Raw genomic sequence first — 23,844 nt, 5'->3', positions numbered from 1 at the left:
CTCGGGACTAGAAGCTGGAGGCCAGGGGTAAGGGGGCATCATTTGTCACCGCAGCGCCAAGAGTTCCGGAGTAGACGTCATCTTTACAATGAACTGCCAAGGCCTGAGCAACGGCTCAGCACACCAGCCTACCTTACAGGTGGGAAAGCGCGGTCAAATCCAATCCAATAGGCTTTGAGCGCCGCGCAGAGGAAGCAAGGGGAACTTCTCGTTTTGCGCGCGGGCGAGTGGAGCGCAAAGTCCAATGAGCGTTCAGTGGCGGGTGCGGCGGTCCAGCGAGCCCCCGCAGGACCCACAGGCGGTCGCGGGGCCCGGGGGCGGGGCCTGAGGGGCGGGGCGTACCTCCGCGCGGGCCGGCCGAGCCGCCAGGTGGCGCCCTCCCGAGAGTCCGGGCCTCGCCGCGGCCCGCGCTTGGCCCCTGCGGGCCGCCGTCGCCGCGCTCGGCATTCCGCCGCCGTTCGGCCCCGCGGCGTCGGGCTCCCGCTGCCCTCGGTGGCGCCGCAGTCGCACAGCCAGGCGCCCGCTGGCCGGCGGCGGCGATGGCCCCCTGAGCAGGACGGAGCGGGAGCGGCGGACGGGCGGGCGCCGGGGTCGGCGGGCAGAGGTCGTGTCGCGGCCTCTTTGTCTCGGCGGCGGCGGGCGCGCCCGCGGGGCCCGGGGCGGAAGTGCGGACGCGCTCTGGACGCCCCGGGCCGCAGCGGCCGCACCATGAGCGACATCCGCCACTCGCTGCTGCGCCGCGACGCGCTGAGCGCCGCCAAGGAGGTGCTGTACCACCTGGACATCTACTTCAGCAGCCAGCTGCAGAGCGCGCCGCTGCCCATCGTGGACAAGGGCCCCGTGGAGCTGCTCGAGGAGTTCGTGTTCCAGGTGCCCAAGGAGCGCGGCGCGCAGCCCAAGGTGCGGCGGGCGGCCGGGATGCCCGCGTCCGCGACAAGGAAACTCCCGCTCCTTTTCCGCTTCTCGAGGTGGCAAGCATTTGCCAAACCACAGACCCGCTTGCTATCTCAGGCTCCGTTCTCGCGCTTGGCCGTGCTCCTTCACAGCAGCCCAGATCCACCTTCTCTGGCGTCCTGAGCATTGCTCAGCCGTGTGCCTGTTTTGCGGGGCGTGCGACAGCCGGGTGTCAGTAGTGCTACAGGAAGAGACTTTAAAGGCCCGTAACCGAGAGTCTTAAACCGCTGTAGGTCATCCTGAGTCCACCCAGGATGATGTACGATTCTGTATAGTGACGTTTCCCGAGATTAACAGAGTTCTGCCCCCTGGGACCCGGCCTTTAGAGGGGTGAACAGTTCCCTGGGCGGGGGGGGGGGGGGGGGGGGGGGGGGGGGGGGGAATAGTATTTTTCCTGTTTTCTTACTCTACGAATTAACCCATCTGTTGAAGCTAAATTTTTTATCGTTTTTCTTGGATCTGTTTTACAGAGGTTGAATTCACTTCAGGAGCTCCAACTTCTTGAAATCATGTGCAATTATTTCCAGGAGCAAACCAAGGACTCTGTCCGGCAGATTATTTTCTCATCCCTTTTCAGCCCCCAAGGGAACAAGGCTGATGACAGCCGGATGAGCTTGTTGGGAAAACTGGTGTCCATGGCGGTGGCTGTTTGTCGGATCCCAGTGTTGGAGTGTGCAGCCTCCTGGCTTCAGGTAATTCTCTAGAAAGAGCCTTCTGAGAGCCTCTGAAGAGGAGTTTAGTGTCAGGAATTTTCCCTTGTTTGGATTTCAGGAGAGGCCTTTTCTATATGTTATCTTCTCTGTGTTGCTACCCTGCACGCTGATAGCCTCCTCCTATGTTTATAGACAGGTAGTATCCCTTCTTGAGAAAATAATAGTTTGGAGTGGTAAATGGATTTGAGAAGAAAAAAAAGTTCCATCTTCAGAACAAGTGAAAAATCATTTTCCTTAGTTGAATATGGTAAGTTAGTATTCTGAAAACAGCTACACATGTAGTCTCCAAGATAGGATTTTTTGTTTGTTTGTTTGTTTGTTTAAAGATCATTATAAGTTAAATTATACAGTTGGGTCAGTAAGCACGTAACTTGTTTTGCATTGTTCCAGGGTGACATTGCAAAGATGATGGCTCTCCCAATGGATATGGACAGAAGAGCCGTTTTTAAATATCAAAGGAAAAGATGTATATTTACAATAGATTTTGTGTTAGCTGGTACTTTGAAAGATTCATTTTGTTTTGCCTTTTATTACTCGAGTCTTTCAGAAACTGATAATCTACTTAGAGTAATTATTTAAAAAAACTTTTAACATTTATTTGTTTCTGAGAGGCAGAGACAGAGCACAAGCTGGGCAGGGGCAGGGAGAGAGGGAGACACAGAATCCAAACCTGGCTCCAGGCTCTGAGCTGTCAGCACAGAGCCTGATTGATGTGGGGCTTGAACCCATGAACCGTGAGATCATGACCTGAGCCGAAGTTGGACACTTAACTGACTAAGCCACCCAGGTGCCCCTAGAGTAATTATTAATCAGAACTTTGCTTAACGTGATTCGCTATTAAGCTAACAGAATTTACCACGTTCAGTTTCACAGACCTGCTTAATTCTCAAGTATTTGAAATCATTTGGGGTTGTTTCCCCCTCCCCAGTTTATGTAGATGTTTTGCTTGAAATCTGTTTATCCTCAGAATTTGGTTAGAAACATATATATTGGTCTCTGTAGCACATAGGTAAGCTTCAGTGGAATCTATACGTTCATTCTCACCAGTCTGACTTCTGGGGAATCTGAACTGATGGTGTGTGCTGTATTTAATCTCACAATTACCTCTATCCCTTGGTAACTTAGTGAAGTCAGGCTTAGCCCCCTGTAATTCATTACATAATTTCCCATTTATCTCTCCTGATGCTATTGTGCTGGCTTTTTGGCAAAATAAAAGCAGATGTCAATGGCAGGGTCTTGGTGGCTTGAGTCAGGGATTGTCACCGCCACCAACCCTCCACCCCCAGGGGTGAGTGGCTACCACTCCCTGCTAGGGAAGGTAAGGTTGGCTGGTTTGAGGTTGTGGGGGCAAATTTCAGCCCGAGGGAACAATCTGGCACGCTCTCTCCTTGCAGTTTCCCCTGTAGGCCACAGTTGGCCCTTGGAACTAGAACATCCTGAGCAGCTGTTGAATGTGGCCCTAGCTACACATCGGCCTCTGAGTGGGAAGGAAAAAGGCAGGAGAGGCTGGTGATACAGGATTTGAAAGAATCACGGGAACCTGTAAGGATAGGATTGTAAGAGAAAGTGGGAAAGCACCGCTCTAAATCACACGATAGCTCACAAACCCTCCTCAAGCTCTTCAAAGTGGTAGCCACCGTTCATTTCTGCCTTCGGAGTCTTACCTGTCAGGTCCCAAAAGTTGTCATTTCCTCCTCTGAAGTCCGAGGTGATCTTTACTCACTGCACTTCAAAGCAGGGGTCAGCAGGCCTTTTGTGTAAAGGGCAAGACAGGAAATAGTTGAGGCTCTGCGGATCATACAGAGTGTTTCACAACCACTCCACTCTGTCCTGGTAGCATAGGAGCTGCCTTACACAACAGGCAAGCAGATGAGCAGATACACGTCTCTGACTTACAAAAACCGGGATGGATTTGGTCCGTGGGCTTCTGCTTGCCGAGCCCTGCTTCGGAGTTAGCTGTGAACATCTTTATCTCCTCTGGGAAGTGGATGTGCCCGTTCTGGGGGGGGTCTTCCCCGTGTGTACGTGGTTGTAGCCTCCCAGCTCACGACACCTGTAGTCACGTGGACTGTGGCTTCTTCCCAGCGGACGCCGGTGGTCTACTGCGTGAGGTTAGCCAGGGCCCTGGTGGACGACTACTGCTGTCTGGTGCCCGGATCCGTGCAGACGCTGAAGCAGATTTTCAGTGCCAGCCCTCGCTTCTGCTGCCAGTTCATCACGTCCGTCACTGCGCTCTATGACCTGTCGTCAGGTAAGCCTTAAACAGCTTGTTGCTCTCAACAAGTTCAGTTCCTGGCCACTTTCGTGTCCCCTCAAACGCCCAGGTAAAATGTCTAGTGAATGCTTTGGAGGTTTTTGTTTTTGTTTGTTTGTTTTCTTCTGAAATGTGTGTTTTATTTTTGGCTGAAAGCGAAGGAAGTGGGCCACCCTGACTTCTGGAACTTGCTAGCAGGGAGCTTTCCTTAGTCATTCCCACTTGCCTGGTTCGGAGTGGTCCGAGGGGCAGACGGCCTAAAACACGCTAGGGTTAGATGTCTGGGGAGGACATGGCTTTCTCCCCAGGCAGGATTTGCTTCGTTATCCCTCACTGTTATTTTGAAACATAACAAAACTTCAGGAAAGTTACAAGATTATCGTAAGTTGTAAGACTCCCGCCTGGGTTCACCACCTGTTAACATTCGCATGTTTCTCTCCTCCTTTCTTTCTCTCTTTCTCTGTCCCTCTCTCATACTCACTCACAAGTACTGGTTTTTCCTGAACTTTTGAGGGTTTGTTACTAACGTCTTGTACTAAGTCCTTAAATATGTATCTTTCTCCCAGGAACAAGAACGTTCCCTTACTTAACCAAGATACTGTTTTCACGCCTAAGAAACTAAATATTGAGGGAACAGTATTTTCTCTTATATAGCCTATATTCAGATTTCTCTGATCATCTCAATAATAACCTCTCCGCCCTCCCCCCCAGAGGTCCGGAGAATTCAGGATTCCATAAGGGATCATACATTATACATGGCTGTTATGTCATTTTGGCCCTTTCAAATCTTGAACAGATGAAGCATTTTAAAAAGTCTCTTTGACGTTGACTTTTTTTTTTTTTTAACATTTATTCATTTTTGAGAGACAGAGTACAAGCAGGGGAGGGGCAGAGAGAGAGGGAGGCACAGAATCCGAAGCAGGCTCCAGGCTCTGAGCTGTCAGCACGCAGCCCGACGTGGGGCTCGAACTCACAAACCGCAAGATCATGACCTGAGCCAAAGTCGGATGCTTAACCGACCGAGCCACCCAGGTGCCCCCTGACACCGATGTTTTGGAAGAGCTCAGACCTGTTCTGCAGAATGTCCCTCAATTTAGATTTATCTGGTCATTTCCTTGTGCAAGATTCGAGTTCAACATTTTTGGCAACAGTCCCACTGAGGTGGTGGTGACGTGTTTTCAGCCTGTTGCATGAGGAGGCTCCAGTGCGGCTTCTGTTGATGTTTCTGAGGCTTCCTCAGGGAGATGTCGGGTGAAGTTCTCCGGGCAGCCAGTAGATGGCATTTGACTTCAACTGGGAGGAGCCTGTGTGCCTCGTCCCCGCCCAGTGTCAGAGCCCTCTGGTCCAATCATTTTCTGCAGACTCCAAATCAAGAAAACCAGTATCAACCTCTCCGGTTGAGCTGGAGTGGGAGTCTCAGACCCACACTCACTGGGCTCTGCTGCCTTCTTTCCTCCCCAGGGGTGACTTCCGGGGAACACGGGTTGACAAACAGGGCTTTGTGGAGCAAACAGGGCTCTGTCCTTGCGTGACCCCTATGGCTCATGTGAGCCCCTGGATAGGGGCTGCGGCCCCGGGTTTCCACATGGGAAAGTTTTGGACCTCATCCTGGTGAGCAGTTTTTCTGCAGAAAAGCCTGCTTTTCTGCCTCAGGTTCCTCCTCCTTTGCCCTCCGCTCTTGCTGCTCAGAGGGCCGACCAACAGTCTCCTATTCTGGTCTGAAGCCTAAACCAGCAGCTGGAGAGCCTTCAACGACATTTCTGCTTCCGTACAGCCCAGCAGCACCCTGAGTATATACTTGGACCTTTATTTCCGCCCCCCTTGCTGTTCAGCTTTTCCGTTCTCTTGAGAAAGCTCGCGTGGACGTAGTGTGGACGTTGACATGCGTATCATGGTCACATGCGCTTTCTGCCTTTTCTGTCACGGCAGCGTGCCCCTGGGACTAGGGCAGGTCTTGTGAGCGGTGCCCTGCGGCTGGAGTGGGATTCTCCCTGGCGCTGTCCTGCAGAGGCTTCCTCAGAGCGTTGGATAGCTGGGAACAGTAGTCGGGCCCTTAGTTTCCCCATAGGAATGATTTAATTCAACCCTTTGTGTAGCTTCCTGGTTGATCAGTGATTCCACACCATCAAGGACGGAAATTGACCTTAACACTGGGAACAGATTAGCGTGGAAAAGGAGGCAATGTTCAGAGAATACCGCCAGTGTTCTAGCATGGACGTGAGACATGGTATTTTTCTCTTAAGCCAGTTTGCCAGTCTGATATGTCAATGATTTTTGTTTTTTCTTTTTACAACTGCTTTATGGAGGTATGATTGACGTACAAAAAGCTATACATTTCTAATGTATACAGCCTGGTGAGTCTGGAGATAGGGAGGTCGCCGGGCACACAGCAGTGGTGCAGTGGCCCTGGCGGATGGACCTGGAGTCCATGGTCAGAACGGTGACCACCGTTGCTCTTGGGAGCCTTCCTGGGGAGTCTGTGCCTTCCAGACCACAGGATGGAAGAAACTCCCCTAAGGAGACAGAACCTTGTCTTGCCCGGATGGTGCAGACAAGCTGGGTCTCTGAGTAGGATGGTTCGCTCGAGTCCACACACACACTGCACACGTTGGGCACACACACCTCCCTCAGGCTCTCGGAGGTGCCTCAGCAGGTGTGTGTGTGTGTGTGTGTGTGTGTGTGTGTGTGTGTGTGTGTATGTGTGTGTGTGTCGGGCAGGAGGGGTGGCGTGCCTGACAAGAAGGTGTGAAATTGGCGTTCCCTCTCAGGGGTGATAAAGGGGCCACACACAGGGTCCCCCCCACCACACACACATTTTGCCAAGTAAAGGCTGCAGACGACATTTCGTGACGGAAGGGCAGGGCACAGTTTAACTGCAGAGCAGAAGGCATGATCTCAGGGAAGAAGGCCCCGGTCCCTTGAGAAAGAGCAGCTGGAGCCTCCATGCACACGTGTCTCGCTCGTCCCACGCTCCCCTGTCTCATGCTCGGCTCCAGCCTCAGCGTCCCGGACGGGCTTCTGTCATCTTTAGCGCTCCTCCAGCTGAGGGCTCGACAGCCCCAGCGACAGGAGGCCGGACACCCACTCCCGTGCTCGCAGACGACCCAAGGGCTTTGTGCACCAGCCCCAGGATGGCAGTGCGGCCAGCTGGTTAAGAGCCAGGCCACCTGAAGCCAGATCTGGGCTGGGCTCATACTTAAAAACTTTTTATAAATTTTTTTTTTTTTCAACGTTTATTTATTTTTGGGACAGAGAGAGACAGAGCATGAACGGGGGAGGGGCAGAGAGAGAGGGAAACACAGAATCGGAAACAGGCTCCAGGCTCTGAGCCATCAGCCCCGAGCCCGACGCGGGGCTCGAACTCACGGACCGCGAGATCGTGACCTGGCTGAAGTCGGACGCCCAACCGACTGCGCCACCCAGGCGCCCCACTTAAAAACTTTTTAAAAAATATTTATTTTTGAGAGAGAGAGAAAGACCGAGTGTGTGAGTGGGGGAGGGGCAGAGAGGGAGACACAGAATCTGAAGCAGACTCCAGGCTCTGAGCTGTCAGCACAGAGCCTGATGCGGGGCTCGGACTCACAAAGTGTGAGATCATGACCTGAGCTGAAGTCAGACGCTTGACTGACTGAGCCACCCAGGCTCCCCAAAGCTTTTTTTTTTTTATAATGGACCTCAGGTACACAGAATTTGATTATTCATCATCCTTGGTCTGTGATACTTAATTTTTTTTTAATGTTTATTTATTTTTGGGAGAGACAGAGACAGAATGCAAGTGGGTTAGGGGCAGAGAGAGAGGGAGACACAGAATCCGAAGTAGGCTCCAGGCTCTGAGCTGTCAGCACAGAGCCCGACATGGGGCTCAAACTCACGAACCGTGAGAGCATGACCTGAACCAAAGTCGGATGCTCAACCGACTGAGCCACCCAGGCACCCCATACTCATTTTTTTTTTTTTTAACTTTTTAAGGTATATTTATTTTTGAGAGAAAGAGACAGTGTGTGAGATGGGCAGAGAGAAAGGGAGACACAGAATCCGAAGCAGGGTCTAGGCTTCGAGCTGTCAGCGCAGAGCCTGACGTGGTGCTCCAACTCATGAACTACAAGATCATGTCCTGAGCCAGAGTCGGACACTTAAACCAACTGAGCCACCCAGGCACCCCTGACCTCATACTTTTAGTGAGTCCTGGGGAAGTGACTTAACATCGTCGTGCCTCGATTTCCTCATCCGTTCTATAATAGGTGGCTTGTTTGAGGAGTGAGTTAATCTGTGTAAAGGATTTAGAACAGTGCCTGGCCCATCGCAAAACCAGAAGGAATGTCAACATTTATTTATTTATTTTTTTTTAATTTTTTTTTTCAACGTTTATTTATTTTTGGGACAGAGAGAGACAGAGCATGAACGGGGGAGGGGCAGAGAGAGGGAGACACAGAATCGGAAACAGGCTCCAGGCTCTGAGCCATCAGCCCAGAGCCCGACGCGGGGCTCGAACCCACGGACCACGAGATCGTGACCTGGCTGAAGTCGGATGCTTAACCGACTGCGCCACCCAGGCGCCCCGTCAACATTTATTTTTATTGCTCTTCCCTGTCTAGGCTATGGAACGTGTAGGGTCTCCAGGGTCATGGCAGGTCAGGCTTTGCGTAGACAAAGATTCCAGAGTTGGGGCTGGGATGGCTCTTGGTAGCTGACTGACCACAGACCGCACTCTGAACTGTTCTGTGAAGGCCACTGTAGCCATCACAGGAGACAAAAGCTACTCTCCGGGAAGGGATGGGGGGTTGGCGGTAGTTTGGGACATAAAGAGTGTGCAGATGTATTTACATTGACCCATGGGATGAACTTCAGGGCATTGGAGGAGTTGTAGGGAAGTGTCGATTTAAGAGATATTTTTCTGAACCCCACTGTGGCCAGACAGTCCTGGCTCTGGGGCTAAACATTGGCCAGGGCAAGGGTCTCAGCCCTCACGGAGGGGACGTTCTAGGAAAGGGGACAGAAAATAGGTAGGCGGAGCACGTAGTGTGAACGTCAGGTGCCGCTGAGCTGTGTGCACTTCGGGGTCCGTCTCCCGCCATCTGCTTACGTCACTGGGGCCGCACACCCACCTGACTGACGGCATCTTTGTTGGCAGATGACCTCATCCCACCGTTGGACTTGCTCGAGATGATTGTCAGCTGGATTTTTGAGGACCCGAGGTTGATTCTCATCACTTTTTTAAATACCCCGATTGCCGCCAATCTCCCAATAGGATTTTTAGAGCTCACGCCGCTCACTGGATTGATCCGCTGGTGTGTGAAGGCCCCTCTGGCTTATAAACGGAAGAAGAAGCCCTCCTTGTCCAACGGGCACGTCGCCACCAAAGTTACAAAGGACTCGGGAGGGATGGACAGAGACCCCCACCTCCTGTACTCCAAACTCCACCTCAACGTCCTCCAGGTCCTCATGATGCTGCAGGTGCACTTAACCGAGAAGAATCTTTATGGGCGCCTGGGGCTCGTCCTGTTTGACCACATGGTCCCACTGGTAGAGGAGATCAACAGGTTGGCGGATGAACTGAACCCCCTAAACGCCTCCCAGGAGATCGAGCTCTCTCTGGACCGGCTGGCGCAGGCCCTGCAGGTGGCCATGGCCTCCGGAGCCCTGCTGTGCACGAGAGGTGAGGACTCCCTCGCCCGGGCCCTCCTGGAAGGGAAATAGGGACTCCTGGACCAGTGCTGCTCTCTGCCCCTTCACAGCTTCTCTCCTCGTAGCGTGAGGGACGAGGGCAAAGTTGCACAGCTTCCCCAGGTAGAACGCTGACCGTGATGTCTGAGTGTCTCCTGGCCGCTTTGCCCAGGAGCAGGGACCCTTTGGGAGTGAGGAGGATCCCTCACTGTCTCTCCTCACGGAGAACCCTTTCTTTTCCTGCGTCCTTTTTTTTTTATTGAGGCATACGTTACCTACCACGGTGCACAGGTTCAAGTGCGCAAAACATTGCCTTCACCTGCATCCAGGTCCCTGATTCTCCACTGCGGTGCTGGCCTCTCCCAGTGTCTCGTAGAACTTGTGCTTGTTTAGTGACTGTGGGCTTACAGAAGTGGCCTGTGGCCCCAGCTGGCGCTCATGTGATACGTTTCCTACTCGGCACTCTTGGGACACCTGGGCCATCTGCTCTGCTCAGTGAGAGCCTTGCCACTGGAGCCTTTCCTAGCCACCTGCCAGATTGCCAGTAGACCTGCCCCTTCTCCTGAGGCATGTACTCTTTTGGGGATCTCATTGTTAAAGCAAGAATTGAAGGAAGAGAGAACGCAGGGTTTTTTTTTGTTTTGTTTTGTTTTTTTAAGTGTGTTTTGAGAGAGACAGAGTTGGGGAGGGGCAGAGAGAGTGGACAGAGAGAGAATCCCAAGTAGGTTCTGTGCTGCCAGCGCAGAGCCTGATGCAGGGCTCAAACCCACGAGGCCGGGAGATTGACCTGAGCTGAAACCACGAGTTGGCCACTTAATCAACTGAGCCGCTCAGGTGCCCCGAGAGACTGCAGTTTCTGAGTGGTGATGGGACAAGGCAGTACAGGCACTATTGCTATCTTACCGGTGTCCTTGAAAAGAACTCAGTGAACATTTCACCTTGTTGTCTCCAGTCTGTTCCTGATCATGCGTCTCCTTGATTTCAGATGACCTGAGAACCCTGTGCTCCAGGCTGCCCCATAATAAGTAAGTGCCCTCTCGAATAATTCTAGCTGGGCGGGGGCGGGCTGGACCTCTTGTCCTGGCTTCCTGGACAGGACAGCCAGCTTCCTGGCTTCCGTGTGTAAGGAGCTGCCGAAGGACCCGATGATAAGTGGGGGGTGAGATAGCATGACCCACGTGAGAGAGCAACTCGGGGAGATGCGGTCACCTTGCCTGGGAGTCCAGGAAAGAAACCTGAGCAAGCTCGGAGCCATTTACTGCTCGCTTAAATTAGCACACGTGTTTTGTGGTGACTCCCGGCGTCCATGCGCGTGTTGTTGGTATTGTGGGTTGCGCAGCCCTCTGGGAAACACTTCAGAGCCCCGGCCTAGGGCACAGCGTGGCAGTTAGGCCTTGTCGATGGATGGCACTGACTGGGTTCTGAGCATGGGTCTAACTGGTTTTCTGTGCTGCCTGGGCAATCCCTTCACCTGTTTCTGAGCCTCCGTTTCCTCCTCTGTAAAGTTGGCCGGGGGAGGGGGCGGGTAATTCGCCTGTGCCCGGGGTTGGAGGAAGGATCAAATGTGTTGGTGCTTGTAAACTTCCAGGCCAAGTCCCTGGCTCGTGGGAATCTGCCCGTAAATGGTGGCTATTATCATGATTTGGGGGTAGTGGTGATGACAGAGGTGAGGAGCGGGAGCTGTGTGGTCACAGCTTCTGGGGGAGAGTCCAGGCCACTGCTTGCCGTCTGAATGATCTTTGGCAAGTTCCTTATCTCCCACTGCCTTGTTTTGATGTAAAATCAAAAAAATAACAGTACCTGCCTCTTGTCTGCTCCCCTCACCTCTCCTGCCCCGCCCCTGAGGTAGGATTTTTGTGGAGATTAGAGTAAAAACTCAGTGCTTGGAACAGGCCTTGGTGTGTACCAAGTATCTAAGAAGTATTAGCTGCTGTTGCTCTTACTGTTATACTCAAAACTTAGGCATGTCGTTTGATGTGATTAGTTTCATTGACTCTAAGAAGCAGAAGCCAAGGGTGTAAAAATGTTTCATGCAAATACAGCATCACTAGTAGCAAAAAGTTGGAAGCAACCTAACAGTCCCAAAGCATGGGAATCCCTAGTAAATTAGTAGTGATACATCAGAAGGGCAGAAATTATGTATCCACTGAATAGAGTAATTGTGGCGTCCTGATGAGGAAATGTTACAGTTGAAGGCAGAACTCCGGCCACCAGGGTAGTGTGCACAGGGACAGAAAACAGTCAGTGAAGCCGGTAGGATTACTAACACTCTTCTTTCTTTAGACCGTCAGGGGCCAGGGCTCCAGGGCTGGCGTTGGCAGGCAGTGTGGATGGAGGGTGCGCGAGCCCGCCGCGTGTGCTCACGGCTGCCCAGGGCCTGGCCCGCCATCGCCGCCAGGGCCGGTGCGCCTGGGCACATGTGGCAGACCAGTAACCGGGATCGGCCAAAGGCCAGCTCGTGGGCTGATGGCGAGAGTGGTTGCAGCCTGAGGTCTGCGTCCCCGTGTGTGGTTGGGGACTCCGTGTCAGACCCTGCAGCGAGGGGCGGCTTCCGTCAGGTGTCTGGGTAGATCCGAAAACCGAGTATAACTGAGTATCGTATTGGTGGAGTGCGATGGCTCCTGGTGAAGTAGAACGGTCCTGCTTGAGATACTCTGTCAACAGCATAGACAGCTGTCCAGAGGGCCACCTTTCCCTCAAGAGCCCATACTGTTCCTTTCTTGCCCCCACCCCCACCCCTGGGTGTAGGAAAATTCCCTGGCATCTGAAGACGTTGTTTGTATAAATAGGTATCTTTCTGCCCCTCTTCCAATAATCCCGTTGTAGTATTTCTCTTCTTTGTGCACAGCTCTTATTTCATATCTAATGTTTTTAGGGCATTAAAATGATGACAGGGTTTAAATCCTTTGTCACCTCAGCATGATCGCTAGAGGTCCCCATTGGAACCCCGGAGGAACTTAACAGCCGGCGCTAGGCCCTGCCCTCCTGGCACATACCGGACGGGCAGCCTGGCACCGATGCACGCAGAGGACTTGTAGTCACTTGGAAACTTTCTTTGACTTGTGATAGTCTTTTTTCTGTTGTTTTTCTGAATAGACTGGAAACTTCTTGAAACCCATTTTATCTCTGGCACAGTATGCAGGTTCAATCGAATGTATGACCTAAATTTTGCCTCTGTAACACCCTCCTTAGATTTATTTGTTTGCTTATTTTGATTGAATTCCTCACCCCGAGTTATAAAAAAAAATAGTAACATAAATGAAAAGGGGCTCAGAAGAGCTTCAGGCCAGGCACCAGCTTTTTTCCTGACCTCGGCTTACTTTCTGAGCTCCTCCTGTGGGCTCTGGGCACCAGACTTTATACCGGGGTGGGGGGGGGGGGTGGGCAGGGGGAGCGGCACTGACGGTCAGTCTGCAGACGACTTAGCCCCCACCTGTCAGAGCTCCAGGTAGCTGGCTGACAGTAGCCAGGGCAGGGTGGCCTGGGGTTGCTCCTGGACCCAGCAGGGCAGTGTGAGGGAGAGACAAGGAAGTCCTGAGTGTGAATGGTTGATGATGTGGAGAGGCCGGTGTAGACACTGCAGACACAGAACCCAGTTGAGGCGTGGCCTTGGAGTGTAGCTAGGAAAGTGAGAGCAGAGCCAGTCTGTCCCACGCAGAGGCCAGGGGAGAGAGGGGAGAGGCCAAGCTGGGGAAGGAGGCCTCCGTCCTGAAGAGGAGAGGGCCAGAGAAGCTTCTCTGATTCCGGCGTTAACTGGGTGGGTGATTGGGTATTTGGTGCTAACTGCAGGGTGTGGGCGGGCTAAGGCCTGGAAGCTCCTGATGTGGGAAAGTTAGCAATCTTTGCTGGTCTCTCTGGGAGGGAATGTGGGGCTGGCGAAGATAGGACTGATCAGAGGGAACTCTTCAGGGAGATCCAGAAGGGACCAACACTGGAAACTGAAGGGGATTCCAGGAGGGAGACCCAGGCCATGGATGTCCCGAACCACAGAGAGGAGAGCACAGGGCGGAGAAGGTGCGGGGCACCTGGGGCTTGGGGCGGTGGTGGGCGGGAGGGTGTTGGAGAAGGAGTGATGGGGTATGAAGAGTAGGGCTGGAGTGTGGCTGTCACCCTGGAGTGAAGGAGCAAATGAGCAGGAGGGTTGGAGCCTCCTGGTGGGGGTGGGGGAGGTGGCCCCTGGAGGTGGGAAAGGGCTGGGTCCCGGCCTGGGCCATCCCAGGGGCGGGGCCATCGTGGGGGCGGGGCCTACCCTATTTAGGGCGGAGTCTATGAAAGACCTGCTTTCTAGTGGCTGTGCTTGGAATTCATATGAGACTCAGTCACTACGCATGACTATGTGGCCCGCTGTCCTTCGTGCCATCGGGCCTTGGTCACGATCCTCCTAAGTGTACACTTGGGGCTGAACCGGATGTGGGAGTCCCCAGGCCACAGACACTGAGGCTGTGCCCAGAGCTCCTGGGGACTGTAAGCCTCGTGCAGACCCTTCCTCCGCAGCCTTCTCGCCGCCCCGCCTCCAGCACCGCCTTGTGGTTTCTCAGATGCGATGCCGCAGGAAGGATCCTCTCTGCTGGGGGGGGGGGGGGGGGGGTGTCTCCGTCTCAATCCTGCCACCTCCAGGCCACTTCTCCTGCCGCTGTTCCCCAGCCACAAGCCGCTCCCTTGCAACGCGTGTTCACAGATCTCCATGCCTGGAAATGTGCAGGCTCTGGACCTGCAGCTGGTGCCCCTCCTGGCACTCGCGCGAGGCCACCCCCGATCCAGGCCTTCTGTCCTTCCCGGCTGCAGCACATCCACGAGTGGACAGGCCCGCCCAGCCGCCGCACACCTAACCCTTGTCCTTGTATTTGCAGCCTGCTCCAGCTGGTGATCTCGGGCCCGGTGCAGCAGACGCCCCACGCGGCGCTCCCCCCAGGCTTCTACCCTCACATCCACACGCCCCCGCTGGGCTACGGGGCCGTGCCGGCCCACCCCGCCGCCCACCCCGCACTGCCCACGCACCCGGGCCACACCTTCATCTCGGGCATGACGTTCCCGTTCAGGCCCATCCGCTAGGCCGGCCCCACGTGCCGCCGAGTGGCAGTGTGCCTTCCGCCGGGCCGGAGGAAGCCTTCCAGAGAAAGGGGGAGCCACCCCATGGAAGAGGACCTTTGGGGGGCAGCCGGCGGCCCCCCTCCCCGCCCCTCAGCAGCGGGACTGTCTTGGCGGGGAAGCTGCGCGGCGTGGGGAAGTCCGGGTGTCTCCCGCCCGGGTGACTGTCGCAGGAGTCCAGACCGGATGGATGGAAGGAAGAAGGCGCGCCGAATGGGATGGGCGTCCCCGGTGCCAATTCCGCCAGCCCGAGGGCCTGTGTGGCGTTTCAGATGTGCCGGGAGCCCGAGCGGCCGGGCACGGGTGTCATGAGCAGCCTTTGCAGGTCCGTTTGGCTTCTCTGCTTGTGAATGTGGCGGGTCCCTGTCCCCAGGGTCTCCAGTAGCTCCGAGAGCTCGACGCTGGGTGGGGGACCCGGCCAGGGCCGCCCTCACCGCCGAGGAGCTTCTCTGTTTTATTGGGGTCTAAATTTTCCTTTCGTATGTTCAAATAAATTTTTTCTAAACTGTTTTATAGAGTTTATGGAATGTATTCTTAAAACTTAGTAAACGTGAGGGGCGCCTGGGTGGCTCAGTTGATCAAGCGTCCGACTTCAGCTCAGGTCATGATCTCAGGGTTTGTGGGCTCTGTGCTGACAGCCTGGAGCCTGCCTCGGATTCTGTGTCTCCCTCTCCCTGCACCTCCCCTGCTTATACTCTGTCTCTCTCTCTCTTTCTCTCTAAAGTAAATAAACATTTAAAAAATTAAAAACAAACAAACAAACTTGGTAAACGTGAGCGGCAGCAATGCCCTGTCCGCAGTCATCGGGGCGAGAAGACGGGATACAATTTTAGGCACTTCTTTTGACAGAAACCCAGAGGATAGTGTCCCCTCCACCGTGCAGGGGCGCCCTGAGGCTGTCTGCTTCCCTTGGTTTTTTCCTAGCACGCGATGGAAGGTATCAGCTTTGATTTCTCATTTACTAGTTTTGGGAAGGAAAGGTCCCGGTAACTATGAGGTTGCACTGCCCTGGGCTAAAAGTGAGGAATGACAGAGGGTCACAGTGAACAGCGAGCAGTAAAGGGCCGAGATTAACCCGTGGGATGAAACGTAACCCTGCGGTTTTGTCTGCCCTTGTGTTCCTGGCCAGAGGCCATGACAGGAGAGCCGACCAAACCAGATTGCCTAATAAATTCCTGTGTGTGTTTTTTCAAGTCTGGAGTTCGGGGCATCCCTCAAGATAAGGAGCAATGAGCCAGAGGCAGCTGCGTGTTAAGGGCCATCCTTGGTTGGAAAGGACCCCAACCGCAAGTGCTTTGTCAGCCACAGGAGCCTGTGGCTTTCGGGGGCTCCCCGCCATGCTCAGCCAGTGGGTAAGAATCGGCCTGCAAGTGAAGCCTCTGCAGGAATCTGTTTTTCTTTCTTTGTTTTTTGCTTTTTTGTTTTTTTTTTTTTATAATTTAAAAAAATGTTTTTATTTTATTTTTGAGGCAGAGAGAGACAGAGCATGAGCGAGAGAGGGGCAGAGAGAGGGAGACACAGAATCCGAAGCAGGCTCCAGGCTCCGAGCTGTCAGCACAGAGCCCGACGCGGGGCTCGAACTTCCAAAATTCCTTAGAGACTTACTCTATCCCTGACCCCCTCCCAACCTGAGGGTATATAATGAGTTACCTGTCACAATCCCAATACAGCTCTTCCTGCCCACGAGTCCTGTCCCCTTGCTTTAATAAAATCACCTTTTTGTACAAAAGATGTCTTCAAGAATTCTTTCTTGGCCATTGGCTCCAGACCACCCCGCCATCAACCCAAAAACTTCATCACTGGTCCCAGGAATTCAGCTGCCATTTTCTTTTATTTTTTATTTTTATTTTTTTTTTCAACGTTTATTCATTTTTGGGACAGAGAGAGACAGAGCATGAACGGGGGAGGGGCAGAGAGAGAGGGAGACACAGAATCGGAAACAGGCTCCAGGCTCTGAGCCATCAGCCCAGAGCCTGACGCGGGGCTCGAACTCACGGACTGCGAGATTGGGACCTGGCTGAAGTCGGACGCTTAACCGACTGCGCCACCCAGGCCCCCTCAGCTGCCGTTTTCAAGGCTACTTCAGAGCCTGGTCCCAGGGCAGAGTAAGGTCAGATGTCACAAAGTTTACTGCTCTTACCAAGATCAGCCATTTTTTTTAAACAGGTACTTCTTGGGATGCTGCAAGCTTTTAGCTCATTGCTAGTGATCCAAAAAGGTTGACTTTGTATTGCTGTTATGAAGGGGCTGGCTTTCGGAATCCCTTACTCCACGATTTTCATTGACTTCAATTCCTTAGCATTCCATTTTGAATTTATATGTTGATGTTTTAGCTATATCTCAGGATTTTAGTTTAGTTTAGTTTTTTTGTGGGGGGGGGGGGCGTTCTCTAGGGATTGTAATTACGGGTGCCTAACTAGACTGTGGTCTACTAAGAGTTAGTATTTTAACACTTAGAGCAAAGTGTACAAACCTTACAACTTCACCGCAACTTTGTACGTATTTTAAAGAACTTAAGAGGAGAAAATTCATCTGTTACATATATTTGTATATTTATCATTTTGTTGCTCTTTCTTCTTTCCTTAAGTTCTAAGCTTCCTTCTGGTATCATTTCTCTTCTGCCTGAACACCTCCCTTTAGCATTTCTTTGAGAGCAGGTCTGCTAGTGATTAATTCTCTTAATCTTCTTTGATCTGAGAATGTCTTTCTTCACCTTCCTCCCTGAAAGGTATTTTTGCCCCACATAGAATCCTGGCTTGATTATTTCTTCTATTTAAGCCCTTTAAAAATGTTGTTCCACTGCTGGGGCACCTGGCTCAGTCAGTGAGCATGTGACTCTTGATCTCAGAATTGTGGGTTCCAGGGGCATCTGGGTGGCTCAGTTGGTTGGGCATCCAACTTCGGCTCAGGTCATGATCTCATGGTTCGTGGATTCGGGCCCCACGTCAGGCTCTGTGCTGATGGCTCAGGGGCTGGAGCCTGCTTCAGATTCTGTGTCTCCCTCCCTCTACTCCTCCCCTGCTCGCACTCTGTCTCTCTCAAAAATAAATAAACATTAAAAAAAGTTTTTTAAGTAAAAAAAAAAAAAAAAAAAAAGAATTGTGGGTTCCAGCCCCATGTTGGGTGTAGAGACTACTTAAACATAAAATTTTGTGGGGAGGTGCCTGGGTGGCTCAGTCAGTTAAGCGTCTGACTTTGGCTCAGGTCATGATCTCACAGCTTGTGGGTCCGAGCCCCACGTCGGGCTCTGTGCTGACCGCTCAGAGCCTGGAGCCTGCTTCAGATTCTGGGTCTCCCTCTCTCCCTCTCTGCCCCTCCCCTGCTCACTCACTCTCTCTCTCTCAAAAAATAAATAAACATTGGGGCGCCTGGGTGGCTCAGTCGGTTGAGCGTCTGACTTCAGCTCAGGTCACGATCTTGCGGTCCGTGAGTTCGAGCCCCGTGTCGGGCTCTGGGCTGATGGCTCAGAACCTGGAACCTGCTTCCGATTCTGTGTCTCCCTCTCTCTCTGCCCCTCCCCCGTTCATGCTCTGTCTCTCTCTGTCTCAAAAATAAATAAATGTTAAAAAAATTAAAAAAATAAACATTAAAAAAAATTTTTTTAATAAAAAAGTAAAAAAAATCTTGGGACGCTTGGGTGGCTCAGTTGGTTAAGCGTCTGATTTCAGCTCAGATCATGATCTTATGGTTTGTGAGTTTGAGCCCCACATCAGGCTTGCTGCTGTCAGCGTAGAACCCACTTCAGATCCTCTGTCCCCCTCTCTCTGACCCTCCCCTGCTCATTCTCTTCCCCTCCTCATCAAAAATAAACATTAAAAAAATAAAATCTTAAGAAAATATTCCACTGTTTTCTGGCCTCCATAATTTCTTTTTTTTTTTTTTTAATGTTTTATTTTATTTTTTGAGAGACAAAGCGCGAGCAGGGAAGGGGCAGAGAGGAGACAGAATCCAAAGCAGGTTCCAGGCTCTGAACTGTCAGCACAGAGCCTGACACGGGGCTCGAACCCACGAACCGCAAGATCATGACCTGAGCTGAAGTCGGACACTCAACTAACAGAGCCACCCAGGCACCTCTTGAATCCGGAAGTGTAAGTCTTTAACCAAATTTAGGATGTCTCCTGTCATTATCTCTTCAGGTATTTTCTCTGCATCATTGTTTGTCCTCTCCATCAGGGTCTCATGACACGAATGTCCAACCTTCTGATTCTGATACTGCTCCATACATCACTGATGCTCCTTATTTTTTCAATCCTTTTCACCCTGTAATTTATATTTACCTGTCCTCAATTTTACTGACTCTTTCATTTGTCATCTATTCTGTTACTGAACCCATTCAGTGATTTGGTTTTTATATTTCAGATACTGGGTTTTCTTATTTTGAAGTTCTAAAGTCTTCTTTTTTATACAGTTTATGTTCATCTGCTGAAAACATGTTCCATTCATTTCAAGCATATTTACCTTTCCCTCGTGGAGGATAGTTACAATATAGCTGCCTTAGGGTCTTTGATAATTTCAACATCTGGGTCACCTCAGGGCTGGTAAATGGGGATTGTCTCTTCCCTTGTGAATCGGTCCCATTTTCCTGGTTCTTGGGTGTGTTGAGTAATTTTGGATCATAGGCTGTACATTTGCAATACTGCTTTTTGTTAATTTTTGTTTTTGAGACACTGGGTCCTGTTACTTTCTCTGGAGAACATCGGAGTGGTGCTTTTTTGTTTGCTGAAAGCAGGTGGTCAGCTTGGTTGAATCACACATTCCTTCCTCCTGTGTTCAGCGGTTCCAATGCCAGTTCAGTTTTCAAAGACTTCGCTACATATCTGAGTGCGGCCCATGGAGGCACCGTTGGGACATGTATTCGTTGATACGCAGAATTAGGGGAACCCATTCCCAAGCTCCCTCCTCTCCAGAATTTCCTCCACACTCCCCAGGTCCCCTTTTCCAGATTCTTCCGCAAGATGAGATTCTCTAAGAATGTCTGTCCCGCCCCCAAACCCACTGCAGGCACATTTCTTTATGGCTGGGCCTCCTCTGGAGTGAAGAGAGAAAAGACAGAGGGAAACAAATCATTCTTCACACAGCAGGGACCCTTTGTCCACGTTCCTCCATCCAGAAAGTGGGCCTTCTCTCAGGATGTTAGGTGTCCACGCCCCCTCCCCCACCATGGCAATGAGGTTCCTCAATGGCTCTGGCCTCAGGGTAGGACTAGGGAGAAAAGGAAGACAAATGTGGTGATTCTTCTCCCACACTCCTGCTCATAGGGGCCACTGTCCTGGTCTTCTGGCCATAAACACTAGTTTTTCTTGAAGGTTTTACTGTCTCCACCTGTTACCCAAGGCCCCGTTTCAGCTGGCCCTCAGCCCAAGGCCAGTAGATAAAGGAGATTAAAAAAACAAACAGGAAACCACCTCTGCCATACTGGTTTCTCTTCATGTTTTGACTTTCCTTCCCAACCTGCCTGCTAGTACTTACTTTTCACAGCCTTCAGGTCATTGCTTTTTGGGTTTTTCCAGTTTTCAGTTGTAATCAGCCAATGAGGGAGATGAGTCCCCTTTTATCTCCTTAGAAACCCTTCCCACAGATGCCGTTTGCTCTTTCCTTAGGCCTGGGGATTACTATTCAAGAGGCAGAGAACTAATTCCAGACCCTTATGCACCAGGCTTGGGGGCTTTCTGGTAATACAATCTTAGAAAACCTCGGTTGATTGCCAATTAATTTCATTTCTGGGGACGTAATTATACATTGGCCATGGCCAGTGGTTTCCGAAGGTTGCGTCACTCTTTTTTTTTTTTTTTTTAATGTTTATTTCTGAGAGACAGAGCATGAGTGGGGGAGGGGCAGAGACAGAGAGAGAGAGAGAGAGAGAGAGAGAGAGGGAGACACAGAATCTGAAGCAGGCTCCAGGCTCTGAGCTGTCAGCACAGAGCCTGACGTGTGGCTCGAACCCACGAACCACGAGATCATGACCAGAGCTGAAGTCGGATGCTTAACCGACTGAGCCACCCAGGCGTCCCCGGCCCGGCCACTCTTGAGCCCCCAACAGCACTTTGACCGCATGTTGCATTGATGACCCAGCTTGGTGTGGATTAACTGCTGAGTCCTGAGTCCTCCCTCTAGTGGCCTTGACCCAGGGCCTGGATAGGGAACCCCAGGTGGGGGTAGGACTGCAGAAGCCCGTAGTGGATGCCAAGATCCACAATCCAGATCCTCCTCCCGCCTTAGGGTTGAAGGATGTACCCTCCTGGGCTGCCAAGACAGCGCCTACCTGCTGGCCATTCTCAGACTTGCATCCGCTGAAGAGCAACACCTCCCTTGGGGGTCACGGCCCCTCCCCTGTATGTAATGATTGATGCCAGTTTACGAAGTCCGGGCCCTCTTGCCCCAGCTTGTGACCAGTCTGAAGACCGTCTTGGCTTCAGAGGTCCCCATCGGGTTGCCTGGGGGCTTCACTGAGACCACGCCACACTCCAAAGCCTCCCTCGGCCTGGTCCTGCCTTTCCCCTTCTCCATTCCAGTTCCCTGCCGTCTGTAGTGAGGCAGGTTCGTCTCCATCCCAGAGTCAGCGTCCTAGGAAACCAAACCTGTCACGGAGCCCCCTCTGCCGCCAGGCCTAGCCTGTGTCCTCTGTGCTAAAGGCAAGGTTCAGGTACAGGCACTGGGTGGCAGGCCATAGCGGCCAGCATGGAGCCGTGGCTCAGCCTGCTGTTCTCAGACCCAGAGAGGTCAGCTTACATGCATCACGTGCTTCTTTCTGGGCTGCCCACTGGTTTCCTTAGCTGTAGCCACTGATTGGAGTATCCACCCACCGCTTGAAAACTGATTTCCGCGCTACCCATACGATACCTAAATTGCAAAGCTTCCCCGCTTTGCTTCTTGGAGGCTTACTGCTGCCTTCTGGCTTCAGCCAGGAGACTGTCCTTCTATCCCTGCTGAAGACGAGGAGGCTCACTTCAGTGGCCTGGTGGCACCACCGGGCTGATAAAGAGCTTTCTAACGATCCTGGTGTCTCTTCACTCACCCATCTCTCAAATCAAGGGTGAAGTCCTCTGAGCCCCTTTGGGAGAGACAGTAGAAGGGGGAACGGAACCTGGGGCAGGGGCAGAATGCCCCTGTTCGGTGCAGCCCAGGGCTCCAGCCCCAACGTCTCTGTATTCCTTCCTCAATCCAGGCCAAGGGCAGTGCCCCCAGGCACAGAGCTATGTTTGGTTCGGGTTGGCACTGGCTCCCCTGGAAACTGCTACCCCACACCCTGTGGGCAAGCTGGCACAAAAACACAGACTCCCATCCGCACTGAAGCCTCCCGTTCAGCCTGACCCAAGAAGCCACACTGTGCTTCCTGTGCATAACTTTTCTCACGGTCTCTTTCACCCCTACTCCCTGCCCCCCCCCCCATTCATATTACTGAAGTTCCAGCCCCTCTACGACCTTATCTGGAAATGGGGTAATTGCAGATGTCGTTGGTTAAAATGAAGTCATCAGGCTGGGCCCTTGTCCAATGTAACAGGTGTCCTTATAAAAAGGGGAAATTTGGACACAGACACACACACAGGGGGAACACCATGTGAAGATAAAGGGGGTGATGCTTCTACAAGCCAAGGAATGCCACAGATCGACAACAACACCAGAAGCCGGCAGAGGGGCATGGAACAGACCCACCCTCACAGCCTCAGAAGGAATCGCCCTTCCCAACACCTTGATCGCAGACTTCCGGCCTCCAGAGCTGTCCCACATTCATCTCTGTGGCGTCTGCCCATTGTGTAGTATTTCGTCATGGCAACCTCAGGAAACTCGAAGAGTCCAAGTGGAGCTCCCTTCCGGTGACCCAGGAATCAACCTGAGACCCGGGTGTTGGCCTGTGGCTACCAGTGCTCTGACATGCTCTGAGAGCAGCCCCACGAAGGCCCCGGTTCCACCTAGGCCTCAGCAAAGGAATGCTGAGGTCTTCCTGGACGGGAATGAATGTCATCAGATGGAACCATCCTATAGTGTGGTCCTGGCATCCCTGTCCCCTTCCAGTGATCCTCGAGCACCTCAACATCAGAGGACTCACGGTCTCAGGTGGCCCTAGCTGGTACCGGGATCAGTTGTTTCAACAGAACACCTCCCCTCCCCCGCCCCCGTCCTGGAACACGTGTGGGAATCTCTGTGCTTTGTCCTCATCTTGGCCCAATAGCCAGTTTCGAATCCCACATTTTCCTGGGGCGTCTGGGCCTCAGTGCCACTCCTAGTACCAATTTCTGCATTTGTGAGGGTTCTCTGTTTGCAGAAACCAACCCTGAGTGAGTTAGGCAAGGAAGAGGGGTTCCATGGAAGCACACAAGTGCTCGTCACAGCCAGGGTGGGACCCTACAGCTCCTGCACTGGTGCGTTCAACCCAGACACCTTTGGTTCCCGTGGGCCTCCGCTCCACCTCCCCGGCAGAGGCAGAGGATTATCTGCCCGTGTTGGGTCACATGCCCCCCACTGAAGTTTGGATTATTATACCGAATGGTTTTCGCTCTGCTAGCAAGTGTTTTTGGTTATTTTATTGATTCATTTGACAAATACGTGTTGCGTGTCAACCGAAGGAAGTATTGGGAAGACAAGGGTGACCAACCCAGATGAACTCTTTGCCCTTGCAGCTGGCAAGACCCCAATCAGATTGTAAAAGCAGAATCAGGCGAACGCCATGGGTTCCTGGTGCTCTGAGAGGGAACACTGCGGGGAGGAGAGGGGGGGATTGACCTGAGGAAGCCATGCCCGACATTTGCTCCCTGGGCCACCACCATGAGTGCTTTAGATGCATTCCAGGCCATCAGCGCTGCTCCCCAGCCTGTCTTTCTTCCCAGGATCATATTCCAAACCTCCTCCACCCTCCCCAGTGGGAGAGAAAACTTCCTGAAGCCCCAAGCCGTCAGCTGGGTGCAAGTCTGTCACATTCTGCCCCCTACTGAGGGACCCGCTCCTGGCCCATGGTCTTGTCTTCTCTGCCTCTTCTTCTCTCTGTCCCTTTTGCTGTCTCTGCTGTGTCTCTCTCAGTAAGGAAAACAATAAATCCAAAGCTTAAGATTTTAGGAACTGGAACTCAGATGAACCTGAAAGGACCTGACTTAGCAGAAGACTAAGCTATCAGAGGGGGAAGCCAAAAAGAACAGCCTGATCCCCGCCCCCCTCCCCACTGCCCAGAAAGCCTTC

At 52.4% G+C, this 23,844-nt stretch overlaps 1 protein-coding gene across 2 annotated transcripts; it reads left to right on the top strand.

The window, feature by feature from the left end:
* Positions 1 to 407: 407 nt before the first annotated feature.
* Positions 408 to 15,183, top strand: CE3H7orf26 (chromosome E3 C7orf26 homolog). 2 transcript variants are annotated; one of them, XM_045460251.1, is made up of 6 exons: positions 408 to 900; positions 1,425 to 1,646; positions 3,753 to 3,918; positions 9,053 to 9,577; positions 10,571 to 10,610; positions 14,436 to 15,183. In XM_045460251.1, the coding sequence occupies exons 1-6, from the start codon at positions 709 to 711 to the stop codon at positions 14,635 to 14,637; spliced, it is 1,347 nt and encodes a 448-aa protein (XP_045316207.1). In that variant the 5' UTR covers positions 408 to 708; the 3' UTR covers positions 14,638 to 15,183. The 2 variants fall into 2 exon arrangements, with proteins under 2 accessions (XP_045316207.1, XP_045316208.1); XM_045460252.1 differs by having other exon boundaries at positions 426 to 870.
* Positions 15,184 to 23,844: the final 8,661 nt, after the last annotated feature.

This window comes from Leopardus geoffroyi, chromosome E3, assembly GCF_018350155.1.
Source record: "Leopardus geoffroyi isolate Oge1 chromosome E3, O.geoffroyi_Oge1_pat1.0, whole genome shotgun sequence".
Taxonomy (NCBI): Eukaryota; Metazoa; Chordata; class Mammalia; order Carnivora; family Felidae; genus Leopardus; species Leopardus geoffroyi.
Note: the sequence above shows the minus strand (reverse complement) of the source record. Positions and strands in the feature narration are given on the sequence as shown.

Bases quoted from the DNA above. Each gene is read 5' to 3' on its own strand.
- CE3H7orf26 (XM_045460251.1), top strand. From the start codon at position 709: ATGAGCGACATCCGCCACTCGCTGCTGCGCCGCGACGCGCTGAGCGCC. The intron at 1,647-3,752 runs GTAATTCTCTAG...GCTTCTTCCCAG, and splicing joins GTGCAGCCTCCTGGCTTCAG to CGGACGCCGGTGGTCTACTG. The intron at 10,611-14,435 runs GTAAGTGCCCTC...TTGTATTTGCAG, and splicing joins TCCAGGCTGCCCCATAATAA to CCTGCTCCAGCTGGTGATCT.